This window comes from Ruditapes philippinarum, unplaced genomic scaffold (assembly GCF_026571515.1).
Source record: "Ruditapes philippinarum isolate M1 unplaced genomic scaffold, ASM2657151v2 ctg34_1_1_1_1, whole genome shotgun sequence".
NCBI classification, from domain to species: Eukaryota; Metazoa; Mollusca; class Bivalvia; order Venerida; family Veneridae; genus Ruditapes; species Ruditapes philippinarum.
Genome location: NW_026863663.1, coordinates 168,392 through 193,387, shown reverse-complemented (window position 1 = coordinate 193,387; position 24,996 = coordinate 168,392). Strand labels below are relative to the sequence as shown.

Here is a 24,996-nt window from a genome sequence, read left to right as displayed (position 1 = left end):
GTATGTGGAACGACATAGAAAATGGCATGATGTTGACACCGTAGAATGTGGAACGACATAGAAAATGTCATGATATGGACACCGTAGAATGTGGTACGACATAGATAATGGCATGATATGGACACCGTAGTATGTGGTACAACATAGAAAATGGCATGATATGGACACCGTAGTATGTGGAACGACATAGAAAATGGCATGATGTAGACACCGTAGTATGTTGCTGCAATACACTTAGCGCCTATTGCTAATTTCCGGACAGTGCACCGGGAAGTAATTGCTGTGACAACTATTTTTATTATATTGAAAATGAAAACGGAAAAGAATACACACACACACTGATCATTGTCACGTACCATTCGTAAGGAACAGGAGGAATTTACAAAATGTGGATACCATACAGTCTTCTTGTTATAGTGACCGTTGGTAAGTTCTCGCTATAATCATAACATTTTCATTTTTACGAATTGAAGCAATGATACATACAATATAACCTTCATATATTTTGATATTTAACAGATATCAATGATGACTGATATAACATAAACGTTTGAACAAAAATGCATGTTTGATGGATAATTTGTATGCTCAGAATCACGATTCAATACAGTCAGAGCGAAATTTTTAGGTGTAAGCCCAAATCTTAAAAGGCACACGTCAATCGTGTCTATAGGGTCTACAACGCTAGAGAAGAGCAGTGACTTCTGGACTTTTAGGCCCCCCCCCGTAAAAGCTGTCGCTAAAAGAACCGACTTTGCGATTTGGACCTCTGTGGCTATTTAAATAAAAGCACAGTTGGGACAGAAAAAAGGGGAAAACCCTGGCATACTCCCCCCAATATTCCCGCCTTTCTTTTCAGCTGCATCATTAACAGAAAATAAAAGTTATATCCATAAACCTTCAAGATCTTCCGTAACTGCCAAACGAAAAGTGTCATATTCAATAACTAGATGTAACAGCAACGTATATAAATATATATTTAGAATAACCTTATGACACACTTTACTCAGGGAATATTTGGGGAGTTACCGGAGCTGGACCCATACCAAGACAAGTTATTCAAAACAGAGAGGTCACTTTACAGTGCATGCTTCCAATGGAAGAGAGCAAAGGTGTCAACGTAAGTAACCATCTTATATATAAATATCTATTCGGAGCAACTCTCCAATTTTTAACAATCATCTCGTAAACAACAAGGATTGAAAATAATTTTGCCACCTTATTTTTGACAAATTTGTTAACGGATCAATCAGAATGTAATATCCTTTGAGTTTACTGATTATCACGCAAAAACTAGTGGAAATGAGCAGAATTTGACTCATGATCTAGTAAAATGTCAGTTACCCTGTGGAATATGCATTACCCCATGTCAAAATTTTGCGGCACCCTCGAAACTTCCTTGATCCGACTGATGTCTATCATCGATACTAGTTACCACTTGACATACGACTTAAATTCTTCACTGATACTTATGGCTAATAAGCTAAATTATTTTCCTTATAGATATGCATGCTTTTAACACGATATATTTTGATATAATTGTACCATTATTGAAAGCAATTACTTATAACCTATTTACATTTTTTAATTCTTGTAGCATGGTATAAGCCTCGCTACAGTTTTCATAAAATACCGGGACAATGAACCTATTTAGAAGTACAAATGTATTTCAATCGAATCAAAATTCTGGACCCGTGATCTCGTTTTTGAGTCACGTGCCCATACAGCATCATCATTACGACGTCAACATCATCATCATCATCATCATCAGCAGCAGCAGCAGCAGCAGAAGCAGCAGCAGGATCATCAACATAATCATTATGACAACCATTTTCATCATAAACTATCACCATTGATCAATAATATCATTTTCCATATAAACATCACCATCATCATCATCATCATCACCATCATCATTATCACGACAATGGGCACCACCAACGCCATCATCATTATCTTCACAGGTTTATTGGTACAATAAGAAGGATGGGTGGTTATCTTCAGGTAATGCTGTACGCAAGCACGATCGTGTACTGAAAATTAATAAGCCAGCGCCAAACGAGTGGAACCTGGTGATCAAGAGGGCACATTTGTCATTTCAGGACATATATACTTGTAAAACGAACACCAACACATTTATAATATCCTTCAACTTAACCATTCTAAGTAAGTGCCTTTTTGTTATTGTTTGTTGTTAATGTTGTGTATATATTATTTCGGTCCATTTATTTTCGCTTTTCGGCTGACAATTTCTGTAACAACACCTAAAGAATGGTAGTTTTTTTTCTAGCGCAGGATACGACAGTTGCCCCATGCCAGAGGTGACCCTGTTCCTTTTACATGTATGTGCGAAGTAAAACACCAATACTTTGGTAATTCGTTTTTTAAGGCATTGGTATAGCGGGAACCTTAGATTTCTAAGCCAGAGCATGACCACTGGGACACATGTTTAGTCCTTCATTTCCTCATACCTACTAAACGCTGGCTTTTTCACATTTTGGCGATCTGTTCAAATGAGAGCCATCGACACTTCCGTTGTTGGGCCCTCCACTAATACAAAGTTGAAAAAAGTAAAAACAGTTTCTCAAAACATTCGTTATTAAAAATGTTTTTCAAAAAAAAAAAAAAGAACGAAAACGAACAAACGAAGAATGCTATGCCACTTAGAACATTTTTTTGGTCATTTTATCAAAATTGTGAAATCTTAAATAATATATGTTGTTGTTTTAAGCTCCTCCAAGAATTAACGAATCAGCGTCATCTCTGAAAGATATTTCTGTTTTGGAAGGCGGAAGTGTCGTTTTGACATGCGCAGTTTCAGGAAATCCGATACCGGTTATAGACTGGTATAAAGGAGTTTCGGAAACACGTAATATTTTAAAATATATATTTACAGATGATTCACTATGACTTACTGTAACAATGAATCATCGGACCAGTTAAATAAAATTTAGGATAATAGTAGTTTTCTTCAGCCAAAGTTTTTAAACAGAATTTTTGAGAAAAAAAATATTAAAAGCAAAGAAGCATAAGAATATCTGAGGCTATCAAGGTAAAATTTAAGCACTTTTTCAGTCGAGAGTACAGCATAGTAAGCAATGTATAATTCGAATATGTGTCAGAAATTCGTTTATTGTATTATTTTGCGACTTGTAGCCTGTAACCATCCGAGACCATATTGCCAAAGGATTCCCGTAACAGTAAACTTTATCAAATCCAAATCTTGAATGGTGTATTTAAAAACAAATATGAATATGGCAAGTCCTCAAAGCGGGCTCTGTGACAAATTTTATTGAATGATACACTGTGGTAATTTAAGAAAGAGAACGTGAACTCACTAAGACTTCCACAACTTTCGTGATTAAAATGACCATTCATTTTTTTTCCAAGATAAAATTTAACCATATAAAACGAAATAACCATCACTTAACCTTTCTACAAAATAGCTACTCAATTTCAGCCATTGGAATTTTCGGTCATGTATTACGAATACCTGACGTCACGAGATATGCTGCAGACGAATATATGTGTCGTGCTAAAAGTCATGGACCGAATGCAGAGCGGATATTTCGTCTTACAGTAAAATGTATATTAAATCATATTAAATCAATATTTAATTTGTAATCACATCCAAATAAAAATAATATTTATTTGAAAATAAGATAGATGTACAATATTAGAAACATAAGAAGTAAAGGTTCTACATTCATGTCGGATTTGTCATATCTGATAATCCTTTCGGACAATGGCAACATGGGTAAAGCAAGAAATGACTTCCATTTCGCGAAAAGTTAGAATATGAACATTTCACATTTATATCAATCATTTGTTCATTTATCTGTTGTAGAAACCCGCAACCTGTAGTTCTAAACGTACAGAGCATAACCGCTATATTCGCCATTTGTCCGCTTAGGCCTAGTGATTGTTCAATGTGTATGAAAAGATTAAAGCGATGATAATTTAGCTTTAACTTTTAAAAATGCAAAATGTATCTACAATATGCCTTTAGTTTTTGATATGTTCATTCTTTGTGTTTTCCTAAATTCATTTCATACAGTTGCACCTCAAGCGGAAGTAATGAACAAAGTGGTGTATGCAGAAGTAGGGGAAGTTACTGTGCTGTCGTGCGTTGTTCAGGCTTCACCACTGATGGATGCTTTTTGGTTGAACGAAAATGGAGACAGAATTCAAGAAAAACGCAAATACCGCGTGGGATAATTATTATTATTTTTCTTTCTGTAAAAACTAGAAAGATGTTTACCTTAAGGAAACATATGCTAACAACTTTTTATACTTTTAAGGAATTCTGTATTAAGTTCCAAATGATGAACGTTTGTGTTATGCAATTTTAATAAAAACAATAAAGGAAAAGACAAAGATATGATCCAGACACTTTAATAAACTATCCATGTTTTTGCCTTTTAAACTCAATGGCACCTCGACCGGGTCTGGGTCTTGTGCCAGACACATCCAGTCGGGAGTCCTGGTGAGCAATCTTGCAGTTTTTTGAAAAGTCAAAATCAATGACAAAGTTATGGACCGGATACGAAAAATTCGACTCCACTATTTGGCCGTGGACCATCCTGTGTGACCGTGACCTAAAAACGTACTCTTGGATCTTGTATGCATTACATGAAACAGGCTGATGAACATTTGCGCTTAGAAATAATATATTCTTATGTTCTCTGTGTTGCGACAGTCATTATCCCTTACAGTAGCGACATTATTTATGTATTACAATTGCGACATCCACTTTCTTTTACAAATGAGACATTCATTACCTCTTACAGTAGCGACATTGTTTATGTATTACAATTGCGACATACACTATCTCTTACAGATGAGACATTCATTATCTCTTACAGTAGCGACATTATTTATGTATTACAATTGCGACATCCACTATCTCTAACAGATGAGACATTCATTACCTCTTACAATTGCGACTTCCATTACCTCTTACAGTTGCGACATTCTTCATCTATTACAATTGCGACATCTATTATCTCTTACAGTTGCTTCAGGAAAACGCTGGCGACGACATACCAGCCAAATTTTTAACGCTCATCTTTCTCAAAAGTATGCTAGACAATGAGGACTTTGGCAATTACACGTGCATGGTAACCGGAATTAACAGTGAGGCACGTGCTGTCGTTACACTGAAGAAAAAAGCAGGTCTGTGAAATAGCGAATTGCTTAGGTATTTTTTGGAAAAATGATTTTTTTTTTTTATTTTATTTTTCTGTACATGTGTAATTACTTGTAGTTATGCACTTGTGTATGTGTTACTTACAAATCTCGTTGCATTTTCATAATCATCATCATCATCATCACCATTATCATATGTTTCATCATCATCATCACCACCATTATTATCATCATTGTTAATAACAGTATTATTATCATTTTAGCAAAGACTGCAAACAGTGGACGGAGAGGTAATATTATCCATGTCTAGTGAATGTTCAACATAAATCATTAACTTTGTCAATCAACACTTTATTGGCGCAATGATAATAAAGTATGCCTCTCAAATCAGGGATCATGTGTTCGATTAGTACTCTAGAGTTTTTGATGTCCGAGGAAACATCGAAATAACAGGAAAAATGGCGGATTATTTACTTATGTAAGGTGATGGATACATATTGAACCAAGTACTGTTCTGTAACTTCTTACGTATACATTCGACCTTGATTCATCATTGTATTAAGCTTCTACGCTGACTTGTACTAATCGCAACTTTTCGGTCAGTTCCGTCAATCTTCGGATAAGGACGAGGACGTTCCGATCGATTTCTGTACCTTACAGAATCACAGGTCATGTATGTAACCATATGGATTACTGACAGGGAATGAAATGTGTCATCAAGCGGCCGAGTTGCTATGTCGAATGTGTAGCGGTCGGGTGAAATTCCGTTGGTCCCGGACATGTTGTAGATGGCATGCTAGCTTAGAATATTTTCATACGCTGACTATAGAAGAGTTTGAAAGCATTTATGCTAAAAATAATTTATGAAAAATTTGTCTGAATTTATTAACATTTTGGTGACATTTTACGTAAGAATAAACACAACTTATACAAAACGTAAATCTCAAAGGGGAATAAATCTGACAGAAAATTATCAACAAGAGTTGCTTCCCCGTTTAAACATGACATTACCATTATATGTCTGTAAAAACTGACATTAAACATATCATTGTTTGGAACTTCAAAAGTTGTGCTAGTAATTTCTTATATGGAAAACTATTTTAAGGAGATCGACGCCGCAAAATTCCTCGCTCAAACATCAAAGTAGAGATGTTCCATTTATTTGAATAAACGCTTCGTTTAATTTATGTTCATACATCTACGTTTATCATGGTTATATGGACAAGTATGGACAAGAAAATAACACGCATTACTCACCACATATCTATTAAATAATTTGGGAATATTAAAAATTGTACAAAAACTAATCTTTTCAGTAAATTCATTACAAGAGATAAATCACAAAATACGTCATTTTCTACTTCTGGTCGTTTATCACAAACTGTCTCCATTAGGTCTATAAACATCAACTCAACTTTGGGTCGTTGACTAAACAAATAAGAATAGCCGTTTTCAGGTCTGCTTTAAATATATTCCGCCACAAATTATCTCCCTTGGGTATATAAACCTCAGCGTTGACTAGACCTTTTACGAGTCTGCTATAATAAACAGATCCCGTTTATCACAATTTGTCTCTCTTGCGTAAATAAACCTTTCGTTGACTGGACCAATGCGAATAACCATTTACAAATCTGCTATAAATAAATGCCGTTTATCACAGATTGTGTCCCTTGGATATATAACCTCGAAGCTCCACCCAAATCCGTTTCTTAAGCATTCACATATACGCCTTTTCTTCTCTACACATGTTTGCCTATCATTTTCTGTAAAAATATAACAGCAATTCTACAAGTCTTTTTTAAATACAGAGTAATATATTTTTCAAATTACAACTAAATAGCTTAAGTGAATAACAATAAAAAGCCTTGTGTTACATGTGAACAAAGGCCGTCCAACAGAGAGACCGAGCATGGCCTTTATAGCCAAGTGGTCTTTATTTTGAGGTAATTTTGTTCTTTTTAACCAATGGACAGGACTGAGTTTAAGAAAATATGAATGCTAGAGGCATTTTATATTACAAGTTATATCTTGAGTGTTTTAACCTAATATGGGTATGCTAAAGACGATGAGGGTGGATACCAAGAAAATAAAATTGACCTTGTCCTTCAAAAGGTCAATTCAAAATGGCCGCTTAAAAATACTAAAATTAGTCATTAAAACTATGATACAATATGATGCAATTAATTATTCTTGTCAAAATCAAATGATTATTTAATATGATCAGATTTTAATGAGATTGGCCACCAAATATAGCGATTATAAGCCTAATGGCTCAATAAACAGTATATACAGTACTGTTTTACTAGCGCGTTAAGGTATAATAATAAGATTGAAAAAATCACTTTTTATGTTTATTTACTTGACTTATATTTAACAATAAGCTTAGTTTATAAATATTACCAAAGAATAAATATTTCGTAATAACAAATTAATATTCCATAATTACGAAATAATATTTCGTAATAACGAATTAATATTTCGTATTTACGAAATAATATTTCGTAATAACGAATCAATATTTCATAATTAAGATTTTATATTTCGTTTAAACGAAATAATATTTCTAATTTGGAATTATTATCTCGTTAAAACGAATTCAATTCCGGGAGAAAGTGTGGAAAATATCACTTCAGGTGTTCCGTAATTTTCAACAGTGTTAAAATATAATTGTAATACATCATTTGTTAGCCATTGAAATAGTATTTAATGTATAAAGGTTTTTCAAAAATGGTTATTATTCAGAGCGGGCGCTATGGTGCAGTGGTAACACTGTCTGCCTACAAATCAAGGGGTCGTGAGTTCGATCCCCCGCTACTCCACTGAACGAATAAATACCTACCAGATTGACATAACCAGGACATAGACACAGAATGACGGCAAGGATAAAAACAAGAGAAGACCTTAACGGAACAGGAAACAAGTACCGAAAGTACAAGACCGAAGTCGATGACCGATAACAGAAGGACAAACGGAGACAAGAACTGACAACAAGCGACCAAAGACGAGGACCGATAACAAGCGAACAGAGACAGGGACCGATAACAGAAGAACCGACAACAAGCGAACAGAGACAAGGACCGCTAACAGAAGAACAGGACAGCGACCACCGATAACAGAACAACAGGACAGGGACCGATAACAGAAGAACTGACAACAAGCAAACAGAGACGTCGACCGATAACAGAAAAACAGGAACCGATAACAGAAGAAAATAGACGATGACTGATGACAGAAGGATGGAGACGGTGGTCGATAACAGAGACGGGAACCGATTACATAAGACTTGACAACAAGAAAACGGACTGATTACAAAAGAAAAGAGACAAGAACCGATGACAAAAGAACGAAGACGGGAACCGATAACAGAACAGGACAGAGACCGATAAAAGAAGAACTGACAACAAGACAACGTAGACGAGGATTGATGACAGAAAAATGGAGACGGGGATCGATAACAGAGACGGGAACCTATGAAAGAAAAATTGACAACAAGAAAACGGAGACCAGGACTCTTTCTTACAGAAGAATAGAGACAAGAACGGATAACATAAGAACGAAGAAGAACGAAGACGAGAACCGAAAACAGAAGACGACGACCGATAGCAGAAAAACAGAGACGAGAACCGATAACAGAACATCTAACAACAAAAGAACTGAGACCAGGACCGATTACAGAAGAACAAAGATCACGACCAATAACAGAAGAACTGACAACAAGAGAACTGCGACGAGGACCAATAACAGAAGAACGAAGACGACGACCGATAAGAGAAAAACGAACACCAAAACCCAAGTACTCAGAGAAAACTGCCTTAATTAATGTATATTTTGCATGCACACGTTTTAACCCTCCTCACACATCTTAACGCTGAAGGCATCTGAGTAGCCACTCTATATGCTTGCATAGAGTGCCAGATAAAATCTAGCATATAGGGCAGGAAAGAGTGTAGTGTTCGCTGCGTAAACCCTAAATATGTTTAAATGCCTTAAAATTTTCAGGACTATCTTTAATATTACTTCTATATTACTATTATATTAGCCTATAGAAAAAATGTCTGCCATCTTGGATTTTTCAGCCATATTGGATTGTTTTGTGCTTTTAATTCTGTTTTGGTGTCTAATTTGTTTTTACCTAAACATGCTTTGTGACAAATTTCAGGCTTTTCCTTTCTTTGATATATCATCCATTTATAATAAAGATATTTGGCGGCCATTTTAGTGGTCATTTTAAATGGCTATTTCAATGGTCAAGATCAAGTTTTTCAATTTGGTATCCACCTTTATCGGATTCAGCATACCTTAAATAGGTAAAATACACCAAGATACCACTTGTACTACAAAATGCCTCTAGCATCTTATTGGGAGCCAAATTCTCAAAATCAGTCCTGTCTACAACGAAAGGTGTCAAAGATAGGCTTTTATTTACAGAGTGATCTTTTTTCGGAGGTGGTCTTTAATAAAGGGTTGATTATAATTTCATATCATTTAACATGTAATATATTGTATCGTTTCACCATAGCATAATTTTGATATTTTATCATCTTTTATCATAAAGTATATTCAAATAAAATGATAGCAATTTTATATAAACGCCAACCCAGAAAGGGAGAAAACCACTTCATCATCATCGTGGAAATTGTTACGCTTCTCTCCCTTCCGTAACCTAGCTCGAGCTGCACTTCTTTGTCACAAACCAACTTTCATGCAATATTTATATACTTTTTTCCATTACTCTCCGTTGTATAAGTATCAGCTATGAAATAAATGGAGTCAAATGTCAGTTTGTTGAATATAATTGACTTATGAGGTTCATAAATACCTGGTGCCTTTGTATTAGCTCTACATAGCCGTGTGCCACCAGTCCTTCACCTTTACCAACGCATGTGTAAATGCCGTAATCTTGTACAGAAACTATCGACTTCTTAATGATTAAGGTCAAAAACCTGACCGGCATTTGATCACTTTCATCTTCAGACATAATCTGCATGTTTAATAAAAAAAGATTTGTTTCAAACACTTACTAAATGAATGGAACCAATCGTTTGTTTAACCATGTATATCTGTTTCAAGGATGGAAGTGGTTCACTCACAAGTTAACAATGAAAGCATCCCTCTTTTTTGGAGAAAAAAATGTCAAACTTCACAATTTCATGAAATCGCTCTTGTCTTTTAGATCCGATCCCCGATTTTAAAATTAAGTGGGGACGCACAGACGTACGAATAGACGCTGCGATTATATTATTCACATTTATGCCAAGTTATTTTAAAATCATTCAATGCATGACAAAGTTACAGTCCGGACACGATTGTGTGTACCTATTTACTATTATTGTGATAATATGAATCTTCAAAATGACAGTGTGACCTAGACCTTTGAGGTAGAGACAATATTCTTGGACGCAACACATCGTCTTGATGTGGTTGACATTTATGCGTAGTCATTTTAAAATCATTTAATGCATGACAAAGTTACAGTCCGGACACGAATTGAAGCGAATTACAGTAATTTTAAATTAGGGTTTGTAATCCGTATTAATTGGTCTGACGACCCTAACAAATAAAAACAAATTTCTTTAACAGGGTGTGATATTTGTTCAATATTATGGAACTGAAAGTATGAAGTAATTGAATCAAGTAACAGAAGCTGAGCTAACCTTTATCATGCGATTGTTTATAGAATATAGATACAATGGTCCTCCTTTTTACACAATATATTTATACTATAATATATATAATTATATACATGTACATGTAAATGCATCTAATTCTTACTCTGTATTTCCAGTCTGATTCTATTCGCTTTCCATTTACGTCACTTCCTTTTGTCCAGTATGCATCATAAAGAGGCGAGGCAGATACAGCGCATGACATAACAACTACTTCCCCTCCAGCTGCATACACTTCCGGTTCCATAACAGTAACTTCCGGTGCAACTAAAAATTAGCATAAACATGTATATCTTTAAGAAAGAGGACACAAACATAACTAAACAAAACTATACTGATTGATGCAGTAGATTTATGTTGTTTGTAGTTGTTTTTTATTTACTCTCACACTGTCAGAATATAGGTCATATAGCGACCTCCATGTTTCCATGACCGGTAAGTTGTGGTGTTTCACTGAAATTTCAGACACTGATGTTTACAATTTCGAATAATAGAATTATGGGATACTATACTTTCATTTTAACCTTAAATGTATCTTGAATATGTAAAAATGTATACATCACGATCTGGAATAATATTACGAAATGAAATAAATGGATATAGTGTTGACATTAATATGACACTTGACACTTGAATGACATAACGTCCTGTTTTATCTACACGAGGAACCAAATGAACATAAGAAAACTTGACAAATTATCGGAAGAATCCTATCTAAAATTATTTTGTGTAATTACAATCCTTGTGATATAATTTTGCTTGCTTTTTGTCAACAGAAAATACTCACAATTAACTGTGATGCGTATTCGCCTCTCTGCCTCACCGTTCTGATTTTGTGCACGACATATATACTCATCTGCTGCGTATCTCGTGACGTCACGTATCTTGAGCATGTTACCCGTAATCCCTGTTTCTGTATAAAAAAAGAAACAAATGGATGATCTATTTTTCTTCAAAACCCGGAAAAAAAAGGGGGGTTTTCGAGGCATATCTTCTGGTTTTTTCTTTCTTCTTCATTACATTATAAAAATTGGTTAACCCAAATAAGCCTAAGCGGGGAAAGCGTGAATTTGCACACTTTTTAAAGGGCAAATTTTAAAAAATTTTTTGGACAAAATTTTCATAAGGGTAATTTTTTTGAACTGAACGAGTTTTTGCCAGGCGTGGGTTTCTTTTTATTTTAATTTTCATTAGGAGTCTTTTCCTTCGTTATTCGGGGTGGTAGCTCTGTAATAGAAATTTAGTAATTGGCAATAAATAGTCATTAAAAATTAATACAAAGAAAAACTATCTGAGAGAGGAGCCAGATTCTTTGTTCACGTTACTGCGGAAAAGTGTCAGGGGAAGGAACTCTAGACTAAACATGAATTTAGTCTTGTTCAATTTCTACGACACTTCGGTAAAGTCAGAATAAGGAAATCTTAACTGTATACGAGTGCATCCTTGGTACTTGTCAGTTACGGCAGTCAGGAAAAGGACATACAGATTATATTTGAGTGTATTCTGTTTCCTTTTATACGTTACTGCGAAAAGTGTAAGGAAAAACTCTACTTCGATGTGTTTTTGAATGAAGTCTGGTTCCCTTGTGGTAGTCAAGGGAAGCAACTCTAGACTATATCAGAGTGTCGTCTTGTTCTCTGTCAACTATGGAAAAATCAAAGTAACTGCAGAAGAATCAGGGCACTAATCTAGATGTCTAATTCCTGGTCTTGTGCTCTAGTGTGTGTTTCGCAAAAAGTACAATTTACGCCAAATGTGCAATTTTTGTCTTTCTTTTTTACTCCCTAAACAAAATGTTTTGGGGCTTTTTTTGCATTATCTTCTATTGTATATCGCCGTTTATATGAGAACATTTTCCCCTATTTTTCAAACAACGAGTTTCTCACGTTTTGAACAGTTTTATTTTCTTTTCTCTCCTTTTTGTGATCAGGGTCTTTCAAATAGAAAGACCCTGTTGTGACATACATATAAATAAAATAAGCAGCCTAGTAAAACGTTTTGTAAAATAAAACAAAAAATATTCTGAGATGATAATGTCAATTTACATTTTAAAAAAAAAAAGAAACCCCCCCCCTTTGGGAAAAAAATAAACCGGGGGATTTGGGGAAAAGTTCAAAAGGTTTGAAAACCTCCAAAGGCGACAAAGCACGCCTATATTTTTTAATTTCAAAATCTTACAAGAATACTTCAGAAAAATAACAATTAAAAAAAAAGGGAAATTATTATTTTTACCCTTATAAATAGAAAAAGAATTATAAATATTTCACTTACTTTCAATGACAAGCTTTATGACTGACAAAACTTTGCCCTCAGCAGTCGTACATGTATATACATCTTCAAATGACAAAGAAACTCTCTGTATGTGTAGGTTCCATTCATTAAGTGCCGGCTTGTATATCTTTAATTGATTTGGATACTTATATACACTAGTACCTTCGGATAACCAACCATCCTTTACGTTAAACCATCTAACCTGCAGATATGTTTTTTTATTTTTAGAATTGGTTAACGTTGCAAAATACTGACGTTCAAATATACTATTTGCAGATATGCAGCATGTTCAATGACTAAAAAGGTGGAAGAAGTATTTCTTACAACGAACTCTGCTGTCAATTGAATCTACCCATGCAACCAGTGCAGACCAAGTTCAGCCGGCACAACTGTGCAGTCTGATCATGTCTGTTTTGTTTGTTATTCAATCAGTAACTTTTGGGGAAAAAATCCCTAAGAATAATAAATGGTTTCGTCCAGATTGAAAGATGGACAAGTCCATCTAATAAATTCCACAGATTAAGGGAATAAACTAAAACTATCGAAGCTTTTTTTGTGTATTTTTTTTATAGTTTCCAAAAAGTTACTCCCTGGCCAATTACTTGAACTATCTTTTGCTTCTTTAATTTTTGACTATTAGTACACTTTCAGTGATTCCGTATTTTGTATGGAAGCCGAGATACGACTGTGTTTACATTTGGTACATTTATGGCAAATCATTTCACAATTAGGTAATTCTTAAGGAAAAATTACATCTAACGTGCTTTCCAATCATTATAATAAACGATATAAATTTTGCCCATTCCAAAGAAATAAAAATATATTCGTTTCTGAAGCATAATGTGCCTTTAAAAAGTCACATATTTATTTACTTAAGGGCTGTACATAGGCTTATATGAACCACTCTCGTTTCCGCTTCCCGGAACTAACCAGTACTGGCCTTAAGGCCCGAATTCTGTCCTAAATCTCAGGATTTTTATTGGCCATTGAACATACTTTGGCAGTTTCAGACCAATCGGATACCTGAGATCTGATTTTGCGCAAAGAGGATTTCTTTATAACCTCGGACCGAGGGGTCATAATGAGAAAAAATAATCGTGACCAAAGTAGTTTTTGAACCCAGGTAACTTGGGTCGAGAAGCAGATACTTTAATTATAGGACACCCCTCCTCTTTATGAGTTCTATGTTTTTTGTTTTTTTTTGTTGTTTTTTTGTTTGTTTTTTGTTTGTTTTTTTTTTAAAAAGAACATTGATCTTTCCTTTATCTTTCAAATTTGAAAAATTGTCAATATCTTACTCTGTATAATATGCATCTAATTGTAAACAAAGGCGTACAAATATATCAAAATTATACAAACTTTCACGCCGTGTGTGTCGCCCGGGTATAAACACTGCAACCTGGCTTCATGGTTTAGCTTGGCCGCCAGTGTAAAATTTAAAGTCGCATTTATAACACGAGTCAAATAAACTGTAAAATAAATAACCTGATAACAAATAAGAGGCAAATGCATCACCACCGCATAATGGCATTTTAAATATGGCAACTGATAAAATACAAAATTTGATAAACTAGTTATCAATGAATTGTTTTCCTGCTGAGAAAAGTTACAGTCAGGGCGGAGCTTTGAACAGCGGAAGTTGAGGATAGCGGGGTTCGAACCGTATCCGTTGAAATATTACGAGAAATGGCGTTACTTTACGTATGGCATATAATACTTTTTAATTTTATCCTTATTACTTCAAAGGACATTCAAGTTAAAATTGATAAAGTAAACAGACCGGTCTCGTTCTTTTGTTGTAATAAAGTAGAAAAAGAAACCAATATAAAAGAAGACTTTAAATGCCGGGTAATAAACGATTAAGAAAATAGACTTACCGATAAATAAAATGCAGGCATATAATCTGATGCTATATCCATCCATATCCTCTAATATCATCCGTGTATCAAAATCTCAAGATACGTTTAGTCATAACAGGGAAGATAAGTAATCTATTTTAAGGCCAGATAAGTCAATATCCGGTTATCCGCCCGACTTTAAAATATTGCAGCAGACAACAGAGTTAAAGTTTTTATATAATTAAAATTACTACACTATTACTAAAATTCACTACAGTACGGCATATTTTTTTTTAATCCAGATAAGAAATACAACTAGTCTTATTCTTTTGAATGGAAATCGGAATGTGACACAATTTTAATTTTTGGCCTTGCGTTAGTGTCCCTTGATAACATATTCTATATTCGGACATTACAGGTATCTATTAAATATACACCACAAGTGCGTGTTCTATTTGATTAAGTCAAACACAATTATCCAGTTTGTAAACGATAAAATGAAACACAATATTCATTTGAAGACAACTTTGTATAACCACTATGCGATTTAATATAGGCCTAAAGAAAGAACCTTGTTTAAAGTGCACATGTATACATTTTTTTTTTGAAAATATTTAAATATAGAGATACCTAGAGATGATATAGTAATAAAACTATTCTACATTAAACGAAACCTCGGCTTTAATTGTTTTAAATTAAAGCATTTAATTTAATCCAATTACAAATTGAATTTTACAGGAAGTCTTCTCCGCACAAAACCTATTATTACTTCTATGGTAGCGACCTTCTATGCTGTTGAAAAATTCACACGTCCCTGTAAGTCTAAGATTCGCCAATTCTCCAGTTTCTATAATTTAATACACGTTTTCTCAGATACCATTTGGTTGTTACAATATCCACGAAATTAGCGTCCCTCTATTCTTTTGTATACTAAACTGTACTGTAAGGGGAAGTAACTGCTGTTAAAACAATTTCAACGCAGTGATCGCCCTGTCATTCAGGTAACAAGTTAAATGTTGATGCTGCACATCAAAGACGCCGCCAAATGATGTGAACAGTCAATCAGCATTGAAAATCGTTCTCTATTACAGTTGAATATCCGAAGAATAAATCATTTTTTTTCTCCATGTTCTTGGTAATGTGCTGATTGTTTAATAATTAATTAGTTGCATATTTTTGTGAAAAAGTAGTACCTAATGCATACATTCACAAAGTAATGTCATGTCTGAAATTCTGTTGCGACAAAGATTGAAACGTCTGGTTGAAGCAAAATAAATTGGATAACAAGTAAAATTGAAATGATTGGTATACTTAAAATAAATTCAAGACAATAATTTATGTGCCGAGAATATGTCCATTTAAATATTGATACAAATTGCATAATGTTCGAATGATTTTGAGGACGAACTATTCTGCAGTCCCCTTATTGGCCATAGCGTAACCGGCGTACTTTCTGAACGGTTGAGGGAGAACTGCCTCTCTGATAGTGGGCGTGATTTAGGCTTTGTAACTTGTAATTTAATGATTCGACACGTGATATTGATCAAAGTTGTCCTGGTTCTCTTCCGCCCCGTCAACGAAGACTAAATGCTAGCATACGGAGCATCATATTAAATTTGGCGACAATTTAAGGCAGAGCCGTACTTCAACAGAGGCGGAGCAAATGAAGTGTATGACACTGCCTCAGTCGTTACCTCTCTCAAAGGTTAAGTTTTAGAACGATCGAACTATAGACTGGCTCATTGGCACGTTATTTATTATGTAGATAAAATTAGATATGATAAAAAGTATATGATATTCAAATAAGGCACTATATATCACTTCAGTTAAACGTTTATTCTAATCCCTTAAAGCTCTGTGACATGCTGTACATCAGAAAAAGCTATTTTTATTAGAAAATTTGAAAACAGTGTGATTTTGTTTAAAAAAATTTTTAAAAAAATACACAAAATCAAGTCTAAAATTTTCCCCATTGCTGTATGGACAAATGCATATCTACTTGACGCCACTTGCAGCGCGGCGTCTAATAATTTAAGGAAGTAACCGGCTATTCTGATTAGAGAAAGTAACTGCTGCTAACTAATAGATAAGGGGAAGTAATTGTTACACAGACATTTTAAATTGCATCATTTTTGTATACATTCTCAAAGTAATTGTTCTTCTGAATGTTCATTTATTTAAAAAAAAACACACTTTTTGTACAACAATCTGTATTTTGCATTATAAATTATGTACAAGTAAAACAATGGAAAGGAATATGAAAAAAAAAAACTTACATGTACGTTGTATAATAATCAGAGGATATCTAACATAAAGTCAAACCACTTTAAAGATAATGATTCATCAAATTTCAGAATGAATATAAATTATATACATTGTTGAAGCATTAAAATATACAATATTCACAAACATTTAGTTAACTGCGCTTTCTTTAGATGGTATAAAGGTTATGTCTACTGAAATATTTCTTTCATTGTTTTTAATTCCAAGAAAACAACTTATAACGTTAAGTGATGTTGATTTTTTGTCCGTTTAAAATAAAAAAAGCTTATTATTTGTAATCAGTTATAGTTGATAACTTTCCCTTCCTCTTCTTTTGGCTTATCTGAAAACGGAAACTGAATATAATCAAAGTACTGTAGTATTGATGAAATGCGAATAATGAATATTCTACGTCACTAATGTTACGTCACATTACGCGACAGTTACCTATGTGCAATAACCGCACATTATTGACCAATTAGATTGATTTATAGATAATACTACAAAATAAACTGGATTATACAAATGTACACATAAGTTCATTGGTAGGTTTTTAGTTAAAACGACACTGCAGTGTCATGTCGCCAAAAAGGTTACATTATAGATTATATTTCATGCACGTGCTTTGATGATTAAAAAATCACGCGCACTTATAATGAGACATAATCCTTACAAAAATGCTAGAAAACTCTAGTGAACGACTTTAAGAATTTTCCAAAATTCTATTTTAAAGTCTGATTAGAATGAATGACTAAATCATTGATCAATATCATATTTATCACTACGAAAACATAACACATACCTGCTATATTTTTCAGTTCTACTATAGCTCGTGCTTCACTGTTATCCGTTTGTGCCACGCACGTGTAATTCCCGAAGTCTTTATAGGCTAATACGGACTGGCGGATAACAAGATTTAAAAACTTTACAGGTATCCCATCACCAGCGTCCTCTTGCATCACCTAATTTGGCATTGAGAAAAGAAGGAAGTGATATAGTGTCTTCCTACCTCAGTTCGTTTAAATTCGGGTGACTTCGTTAATTTCCGTATCTGATCCAGCAAGATGACAAAAAAGAGTTTGCTACTTTTAAAAATTCTCATACTATAAAGAGTCTGTCGTAAACATGTACAAAGTAAATATTTCCGTTTAGTAATTTTTTTTTTGCTAAATGATAAAACGTTAAATGAAGTACAGTATACGCGTTATATAAACAATAAGTTGAATTACTAGGTATCTCCAGTTCGCCTTTATTTGTTTGCCACGTAGATCTCTCCAGTAAGCTGCAATGAGTGGTGAGCCCTGGACAACACATGACATCACTGCTACTTTCGCACCGGCTGCGTATACTGGTGACTCCATAATGGTTGCTTCCGGTCCAACTAGATCAAAATAGACGTACATATATAATTAGATATATAAATATCTGTTTGATTGGAGGTTTTAACACCAATACCCCCATACAAATCTGTCTACTATCTAGGTGCACATAAAGTAATATAGTACCGAGCCGGAACCACTTGAAGTTTTTGGGCAAAATGGCGATTCTGGTAGGTTTTTTGATTTGACAGACTTTAAATGACAATGTATCCATGTATATGTTGATTGTCATTGACCTTTAACTCATAATAAGTTTCTTAATAAGGACAAAATTAAAGATAGTTATTTATCTCTTCAGTCCGATTTCATCTTTTCGGCCCTTTCCGTCAAAATGCATGATTCCCTCACGAGGCGTTCAGGTTGCGATGAAGGAACAATCCGACAAGCCAGTCCACAATCAATTTATCCCATGTACTAGGCTCAGGCATCTGGGGTCAGACAAAGCCTCTGGCTTGATCCCCTATCAACTATCAATAAAAAAAACTTTAACATTTTAACAAAGATGGGGCACCCATCTTATAAAACTTGTTTTAAAACCATTTCAAGACAAATAAAAAAATCCAGTCACCAGACTAGATGATAAATGTTGTTGTTTTTTGGGTTTTTTTTAATTCGCGTGGAAATTGAATCAAAGTGAGACAGATGCTCCGCAAGTGATAATATGTTAAAAGTTTCTGTGAGATAATTTTATTTACGCTGGGTAAGGAGAGGTCACGGACTGTTCTCTTAGTGTCTGTGGCACGAGGTGGGATGAATCCGGCGCTGAGTATTAAAATAATGTAATAAATTAAACGAAATATATGTATAAAAAGTATCTAATGTGTTGTCTCGCCATGTTATGTTATTTCCTCATTGGCCAATGAATATTCTGCCGGTTACCAATCATTCGAAGATGACGGAAAGAACCGAAAAGTTACGAATAACATGTTACTTACAGTTAACAGTCAGACGAATTCTATGCTCAGCTTCTCCTTTCGAACTGTTTGCACGACAAATGTATTCGTCTGCCGCGTACCTCTTTATGGCGGGTATTTTAAGCAGCTTACCGGAAACCCTAGTGGCTGTATAACAGAACAAGCAATCATGGTTTTGACACTAAAACAATATCATATTTAACTTGACAACATGTAAGAAATGGCTTTTTTGTTCTTATAATTTGTAATACAAAAAGTTGGTACTGGTCAACTGTTTTTACTTTTAAGAGCTATCTTACAAAAATAGACATTAATTAATAGAAAGTCATACGATAACTTGGAACAAAACGGCAACGCTGTTGCTAATCAATTGAACTTAAATATGAAAAGAATTGCTAAAATTTCTAAATATGTCCCAAACTCAAAAAATGCACCTGAATCTTATTTTTAAGTTCAACGTTTTATAGTCTAAGGCAGGTCTGTTATTTGATAATTAAACGCATGCAAGAGATACAAATATAAAGTATATGCTAAATGAGATCAATCCGCCCGCACGGACACAAAAAAGAAGCTTTTGCTGCCGAGTACGGACCCACAGACATGTCACAAGTCATGATCTTATAGGGTTAAGTTTGAAGCACAACGTGAAAATTCACCTCTATGCAATTTCCACGGAATATTAAGCCAAAGCTATGAATTTTAAGCCAAAAGTACGCCACTGTACGACGGCCAAATAATAAAAGCTATGTAAAAGTATAATATATTAATAGCCTTATGGAATAAATGAAATAAACTCTAAAAAAAACTCTTAATTCCCTGCGGTCTGGAGACCGCAGGGTATTGGTACGCGTTTAACTTTTGAGGCATGGAGGAGCACGTGACCTGTTTTCGGTACATGGAGGAGCATGTGATCTGTAAACCGTACATGATTGGGTAATTGACCTTTTCGAAAACCTGGCTAAATACCGTTTGCCGGTACGTTACGGATAAACCTCTAGGGAATAAGACAGAATTACACCTAATTAAGAACAAAAAACTATTACGTAATATTTTTAATTTTCTATAATTATAATACCGTTTAAGGTGGAAAAACTTGAATGATGTGTTTGAAAATTATCAATGTTTCTTTAATATGTATCTCAAAATGTTACAAACAATAAATTGTTTATACTGAAAATCTACAAAATTAAAATATTCGTAGTGGCATCTGCCATAATAGATAGAGAAGTTTTCTGCGAAAACTTGTGTGTTTGCTTTTTTTTTGCTCGGAATTATTCATAAAATGGTAGGCCTATTTAATCATTTTCTTAAAAAGAAATAATTGTTTTATGTTCGACCTTCTCCGGTCATTAACGGTGACCTTCTTCTATATTGATCGATTATTGTCAACTATATTCCTGATACAAACGTTTATTTATCCACCCACCCAAACAATGTTGAAGATAGTTAAATGAAATATCTTTATATCATCAAAAATATTCCCCGCAGGAAACAATTTTACTTGTATATACTTACGCGTTTCAGATGAGCCTCTGTACCAATGTATTTCCGGTGTAGGCGTTCCGGTAACTTCACACCTCAGTTCAGCATTTTCGCCTTCTTTAACATTAACACGTTTCGGAGACGACGCCAATTCGTCTATCTTCGGAGGGGCTGCATATAAAAAATAATTATGTTGTTATTAATACATGAATTATCATCGTTAGAGAAAATATTATCACGATACATGTACAACTTATAAAACACAGAACTATTACTTTATTAGTGACAAATGAAAGGAGAGCTTGGTAGCGGCGTACGCACCACCCTATGATAAATTGGAGCGGAACTTAGTGAGACAGGACAAAGACTCGAGTGAGAAATGGAATAATGCGATAATGAATGACAGCTCCAATCGGAACATCTCGGTTATTATCCAAAGTTTGACGGAAAGGGTCTAGGTCGAGAAGATCCGATTGTGACAGCTCTTTTGATAAGCGGCAACAACTATATTAATCAAAGGGCTGCTTGCACAAGCTCTGTGGTATTTTCTGATCTTTGCAATTTGAATCGTACTGTATATCCTGTATAAGTATATTTTTATGTACTATAGTTCATCTTGCAGGGCACCAAAGTTTGATACATACGGTATTTTGCATGACTAGAGTTGCATCAAAAAATCATTTATGTTCATTTTTTATGACAGTCACACTTTATCCTTGCATATCGTGGCTACCTTCTTAACAAAGAAACTTAAAAAAATGAAAATAGTTGCCTTGAATGGGATTTGAACCCCAGACCTCTGAAACACTAAACGAGCGCGTTACCCCTGCTCCACGGAGAAGTTATACGAAGAAAGCGTGAATAAAATCAAGTAAAACTAAATTTAGAATTTCCATTGCATTTTGGGTTTGTAATCCTTATTAATTTCGAGGTATTTTGTTCACGATAACCCTGTTGTTTAACATTGATGTAAATAATTTTGCGAAAAACTTCTCGCATGTATATATATTCCACTACTCGACAGTCAGATTTATTTGTGTAATACGCTTTGATCGACAACGCTAAAAATAGCATTTTCATTGATTAAAATCATATTCATCCGCGTTATTTGTGATCGTGCATTGATCGACAATTCTATAACCCAAAGCTACTTTTAAACTTTGAATGCGTTGTAATTTGTTGGTTACTTGTAACAAAATGAAAATATTTCTTTCTTTTAAATCGCTAGTTTTAAGCAATTTTAAGAACTTCTTGTTGTTAGGTTTGTCGTGAACCGCTGTGTCAGAGATTGAATGTCAGCTTTGTATTTCCTGGTCTTCGATCAGAAAATACAAAAAGTGGTTGTGATGAGGGGCAACTTCTATAGAGAATAGTGGTTTTATGTAATATGGATCAACAAAAAACTAAAGACCTCAACAGATGGTAGAAACCAATTAAAACTTACAAGCAAATCTTATTTGAAGGCTACTATTTCTTGGGTTCATAATTGTGATTTTATGAGAAAAGCGGGCAACAATTCATAAAAGATAATGATATCAGGTGATAAAGGTCGTTAACTACACGTAGCATGTGTTTTAAGTGTCAAGTGGCAACAACTAGAGTAAAATAGGTAGAATTACATGATATGAGGCAATAACTCAATAGTGGTATTAAGTGATAAGAGGCAGTCTATAGGGAAGATTGATTTTATGTAATAAGGGGCAACACCTTTAAAATAGAAGTAAAATATTTTGAAAACGGGCAACTATTCTTGAAAATAATGGAATTATGTGATAAAGGCAATAACGCTAGAGAAGAGTGCTATAAGGAGATAAGGGGCATCAGTCAACCATACAGGAGAGCGGTGTTGTTTGATAAGGGGAAACAACTCTATAAAATAGTAGTATTATGGTATTATGTAATATAGGGCAATAACGCTAGAACAGAGATATTAAGTGGATAAGAGGCAACAATTCTAAACAACAGTGGTATAAGGAGATAAGGGGTAACAAGGCTAGAGAAGAGCGGTATAAGGAGATAAGGGGCATCAGTCAACCATACAAGAAAGCCGTGTCTTTTGATAAGGGGAAACAACTCTATAGAATAGTGGAATTATATGGAAAGAGAAGAAAGGTATGTAATCATGGGCGACAACTCTAGAGAAGAATGTTATTACATGTGTGTGGTAAAGGGTGCCGTTGTTGGATAGAAAATTGTTTCATTTGTTTACAACAACATCACTGCTGAGAAACGATTTATATCACTGCGTTTTTTTATGTTTTTTTTGTGCAGCATAGATTATACAAAATTATCTTCCGGAACTTACTTTCGATTATGACCTTGACCAGCGAAAGTATCTCGTTCTGATCAGTTTTACAGGTGTAAGTGTCTTCAAACGACTTAGTCATTTTCTTGATAAACAGATTCCACTCATTGGGTGCAGGTTTCATAATTTCTATTTCAGCATGGTGTGCGTAAACGTTTGTACCGGAAGTCAGCCAGCCATCTTTGCCGCTATACCAGCGAACCTGAAATAAACATGACAGGGTCAGTCGGAACTTTTCGACTTTTTCCATCCGTTTCCGGAACTTTTCGACTTTTTCCGTCCGTTTCCGTCGGAACTTTTCCGCCGTTCCCATCATATTTCAATTACTTCAATAGTGTTAGATTATAAGAAACTCGTGAATAAAAATTAAGTAAGGGAAAAAACACAAACAAAAACAACCAACTAAATAAGAGAAAAAAGAAAAACAAAAGTCATTCTGAATGAAACAGGACTTTTTGCACGAGTATATACTAACGTTGACATTTTTGCTCTCGTGCATTGGCAGTCGGCATGGTAATATCACATTCCGGTTAAGAGTGGCAGGTTGGGTGTAGTTTATGATGGCGCCATCGGAAACACTCCATAAACTCCCTGCAAAACAATAATATAACAGTTTTTTCTATCTATACTTTGATAAAGAAAACAATTTAAAGTTAGTCATTGGCCAATTATTTCATAATCAAATCATATCTTTTTGTTACCTTTATGGCAATAAGTACAGTTATAGTGTATGAAATAGAGTATTTTGTATGGAAGTCAAAATTCTACTTTGTTTACTACATTTTACTACTTTCATGACAAATTATTTCACATGTATCACTACATTCTTCTGGTAAAAGAAAAGATCTAACGTTCTCTAAAACCATATTTTAACATAATGATTATAAAATTTATTTTAGCCCTTTCTAAACAGGTAAAACAATATTTGTTTCTAAGAAAAGTAAAAATTTATTCTACTGAGGCAGAATGGGTTAATATTAAAATATTAATATTAATAATAACTTTCATCTGAGACTATATCTTTTATTAAATATAGCTTTGTGCTTTCAGAATAAATATAGCAAATAAACTCACCAATTACAGAGATTATAAAATAAGAATATAATTCCCGCATTCTGTTGAAATAGAGTCCGAGTTCTTTACACTACAAATGTACATACACTGAACGTATTATAACAATAATCAATCCGTTAGCTGTTCGTTAGTAATAAAAACACTAAAAAATCCTAAGTGTTGTTTTTATTCCCCCCAGCTGTAAGATCAAGTGGCTTCCGTTAATAAATTAAGAGCGATTATTTTGCTCTTAACACCATCGATGGATAAAAAGTTAACACTTCATAGAAGGGGTTTTGGAACATGATTTAGGAAACTTGACTTGCAGTGTCATCATCATTTAATCACCCACCCCCTCTTCACCATTACAATACTACTTGTGTCGCAATAAATCCCTAAATAAATTCGAACCCAAGCCAGCCCTTAAACTCCTTTTTTAAGTTAAAGCAGACGACATTTCGGCAGACGACAAATTTCCCAGCATGCAAAGGGCTGAACGAGGATAAGTTGACACAGTGTCCTGCCAAAAATCGGTAGTGTGAATAACAATGCATCAGTTTGCGTTGATTATATAACAAAACAAACAAGACATACATATGAGCCGTGTCATGACAAAACCAACATAGTGCGTTTGCGACCAGCATGGATCCAGACCAGCCTGCGCTTTCGCGCAGTCTG

General features: G+C 34.4%; 3 protein-coding genes across 4 annotated transcripts; 1 reads left to right on the top strand and 2 right to left on the bottom strand.

The window, feature by feature from the left end:
- The first annotated feature begins 270 nt into the window (after positions 1–270).
- LOC132722891 (opioid-binding protein/cell adhesion molecule-like) lies at positions 271–6,374 on the top strand. 2 transcript variants are annotated; one of them, XM_060707476.1, is made up of 8 exons: positions 271–426; positions 1,011–1,120; positions 1,965–2,166; positions 2,732–2,869; positions 3,461–3,586; positions 4,058–4,209; positions 5,016–5,175; positions 5,412–6,374. In XM_060707476.1, exons 1-8 carry the CDS (start codon positions 387–389, stop codon positions 5,456–5,458), a joined length of 975 nt encoding a protein of 324 aa, XP_060563459.1. In that variant the 5' UTR covers positions 271–386; the 3' UTR covers positions 5,459–6,374. The 2 variants fall into 2 exon arrangements, with proteins under 2 accessions (XP_060563459.1, XP_060563460.1); XM_060707477.1 differs by having other exon boundaries at positions 5,016–5,200.
- A 23-nt stretch (positions 6,375–6,397) lies between these two features.
- LOC132722892 (opioid-binding protein/cell adhesion molecule homolog) lies at positions 6,398–11,760 on the bottom strand. The gene is made up of 4 exons (XM_060707478.1): positions 11,602–11,760; positions 10,921–11,081; positions 9,968–10,129; positions 6,398–6,911 (listed from the first exon to the last, which is right to left on the bottom strand). Exons 1-4 carry the CDS (start codon positions 11,705–11,707, stop codon positions 6,888–6,890), a joined length of 453 nt encoding a protein of 150 aa, XP_060563461.1. The 5' UTR covers positions 11,708–11,760; the 3' UTR covers positions 6,398–6,887.
- A 4,902-nt stretch (positions 11,761–16,662) lies between these two features.
- On the bottom strand, positions 16,663–24,729 carry LOC132722890 (opioid-binding protein/cell adhesion molecule homolog). Its single transcript, XM_060707475.1, has 8 exons — positions 24,340–24,729; positions 23,741–23,856; positions 23,266–23,467; positions 20,994–21,131; positions 19,500–19,625; positions 18,415–18,566; positions 17,988–18,147; positions 16,663–17,528 (listed from the first exon to the last, which is right to left on the bottom strand). The coding sequence occupies exons 1-8, from the start codon at positions 24,377–24,379 to the stop codon at positions 17,485–17,487; spliced, it is 978 nt and encodes a 325-aa protein (XP_060563458.1). The 5' UTR covers positions 24,380–24,729; the 3' UTR covers positions 16,663–17,484.
- Between the last annotated feature and the right edge of the window lie 267 nt (positions 24,730–24,996).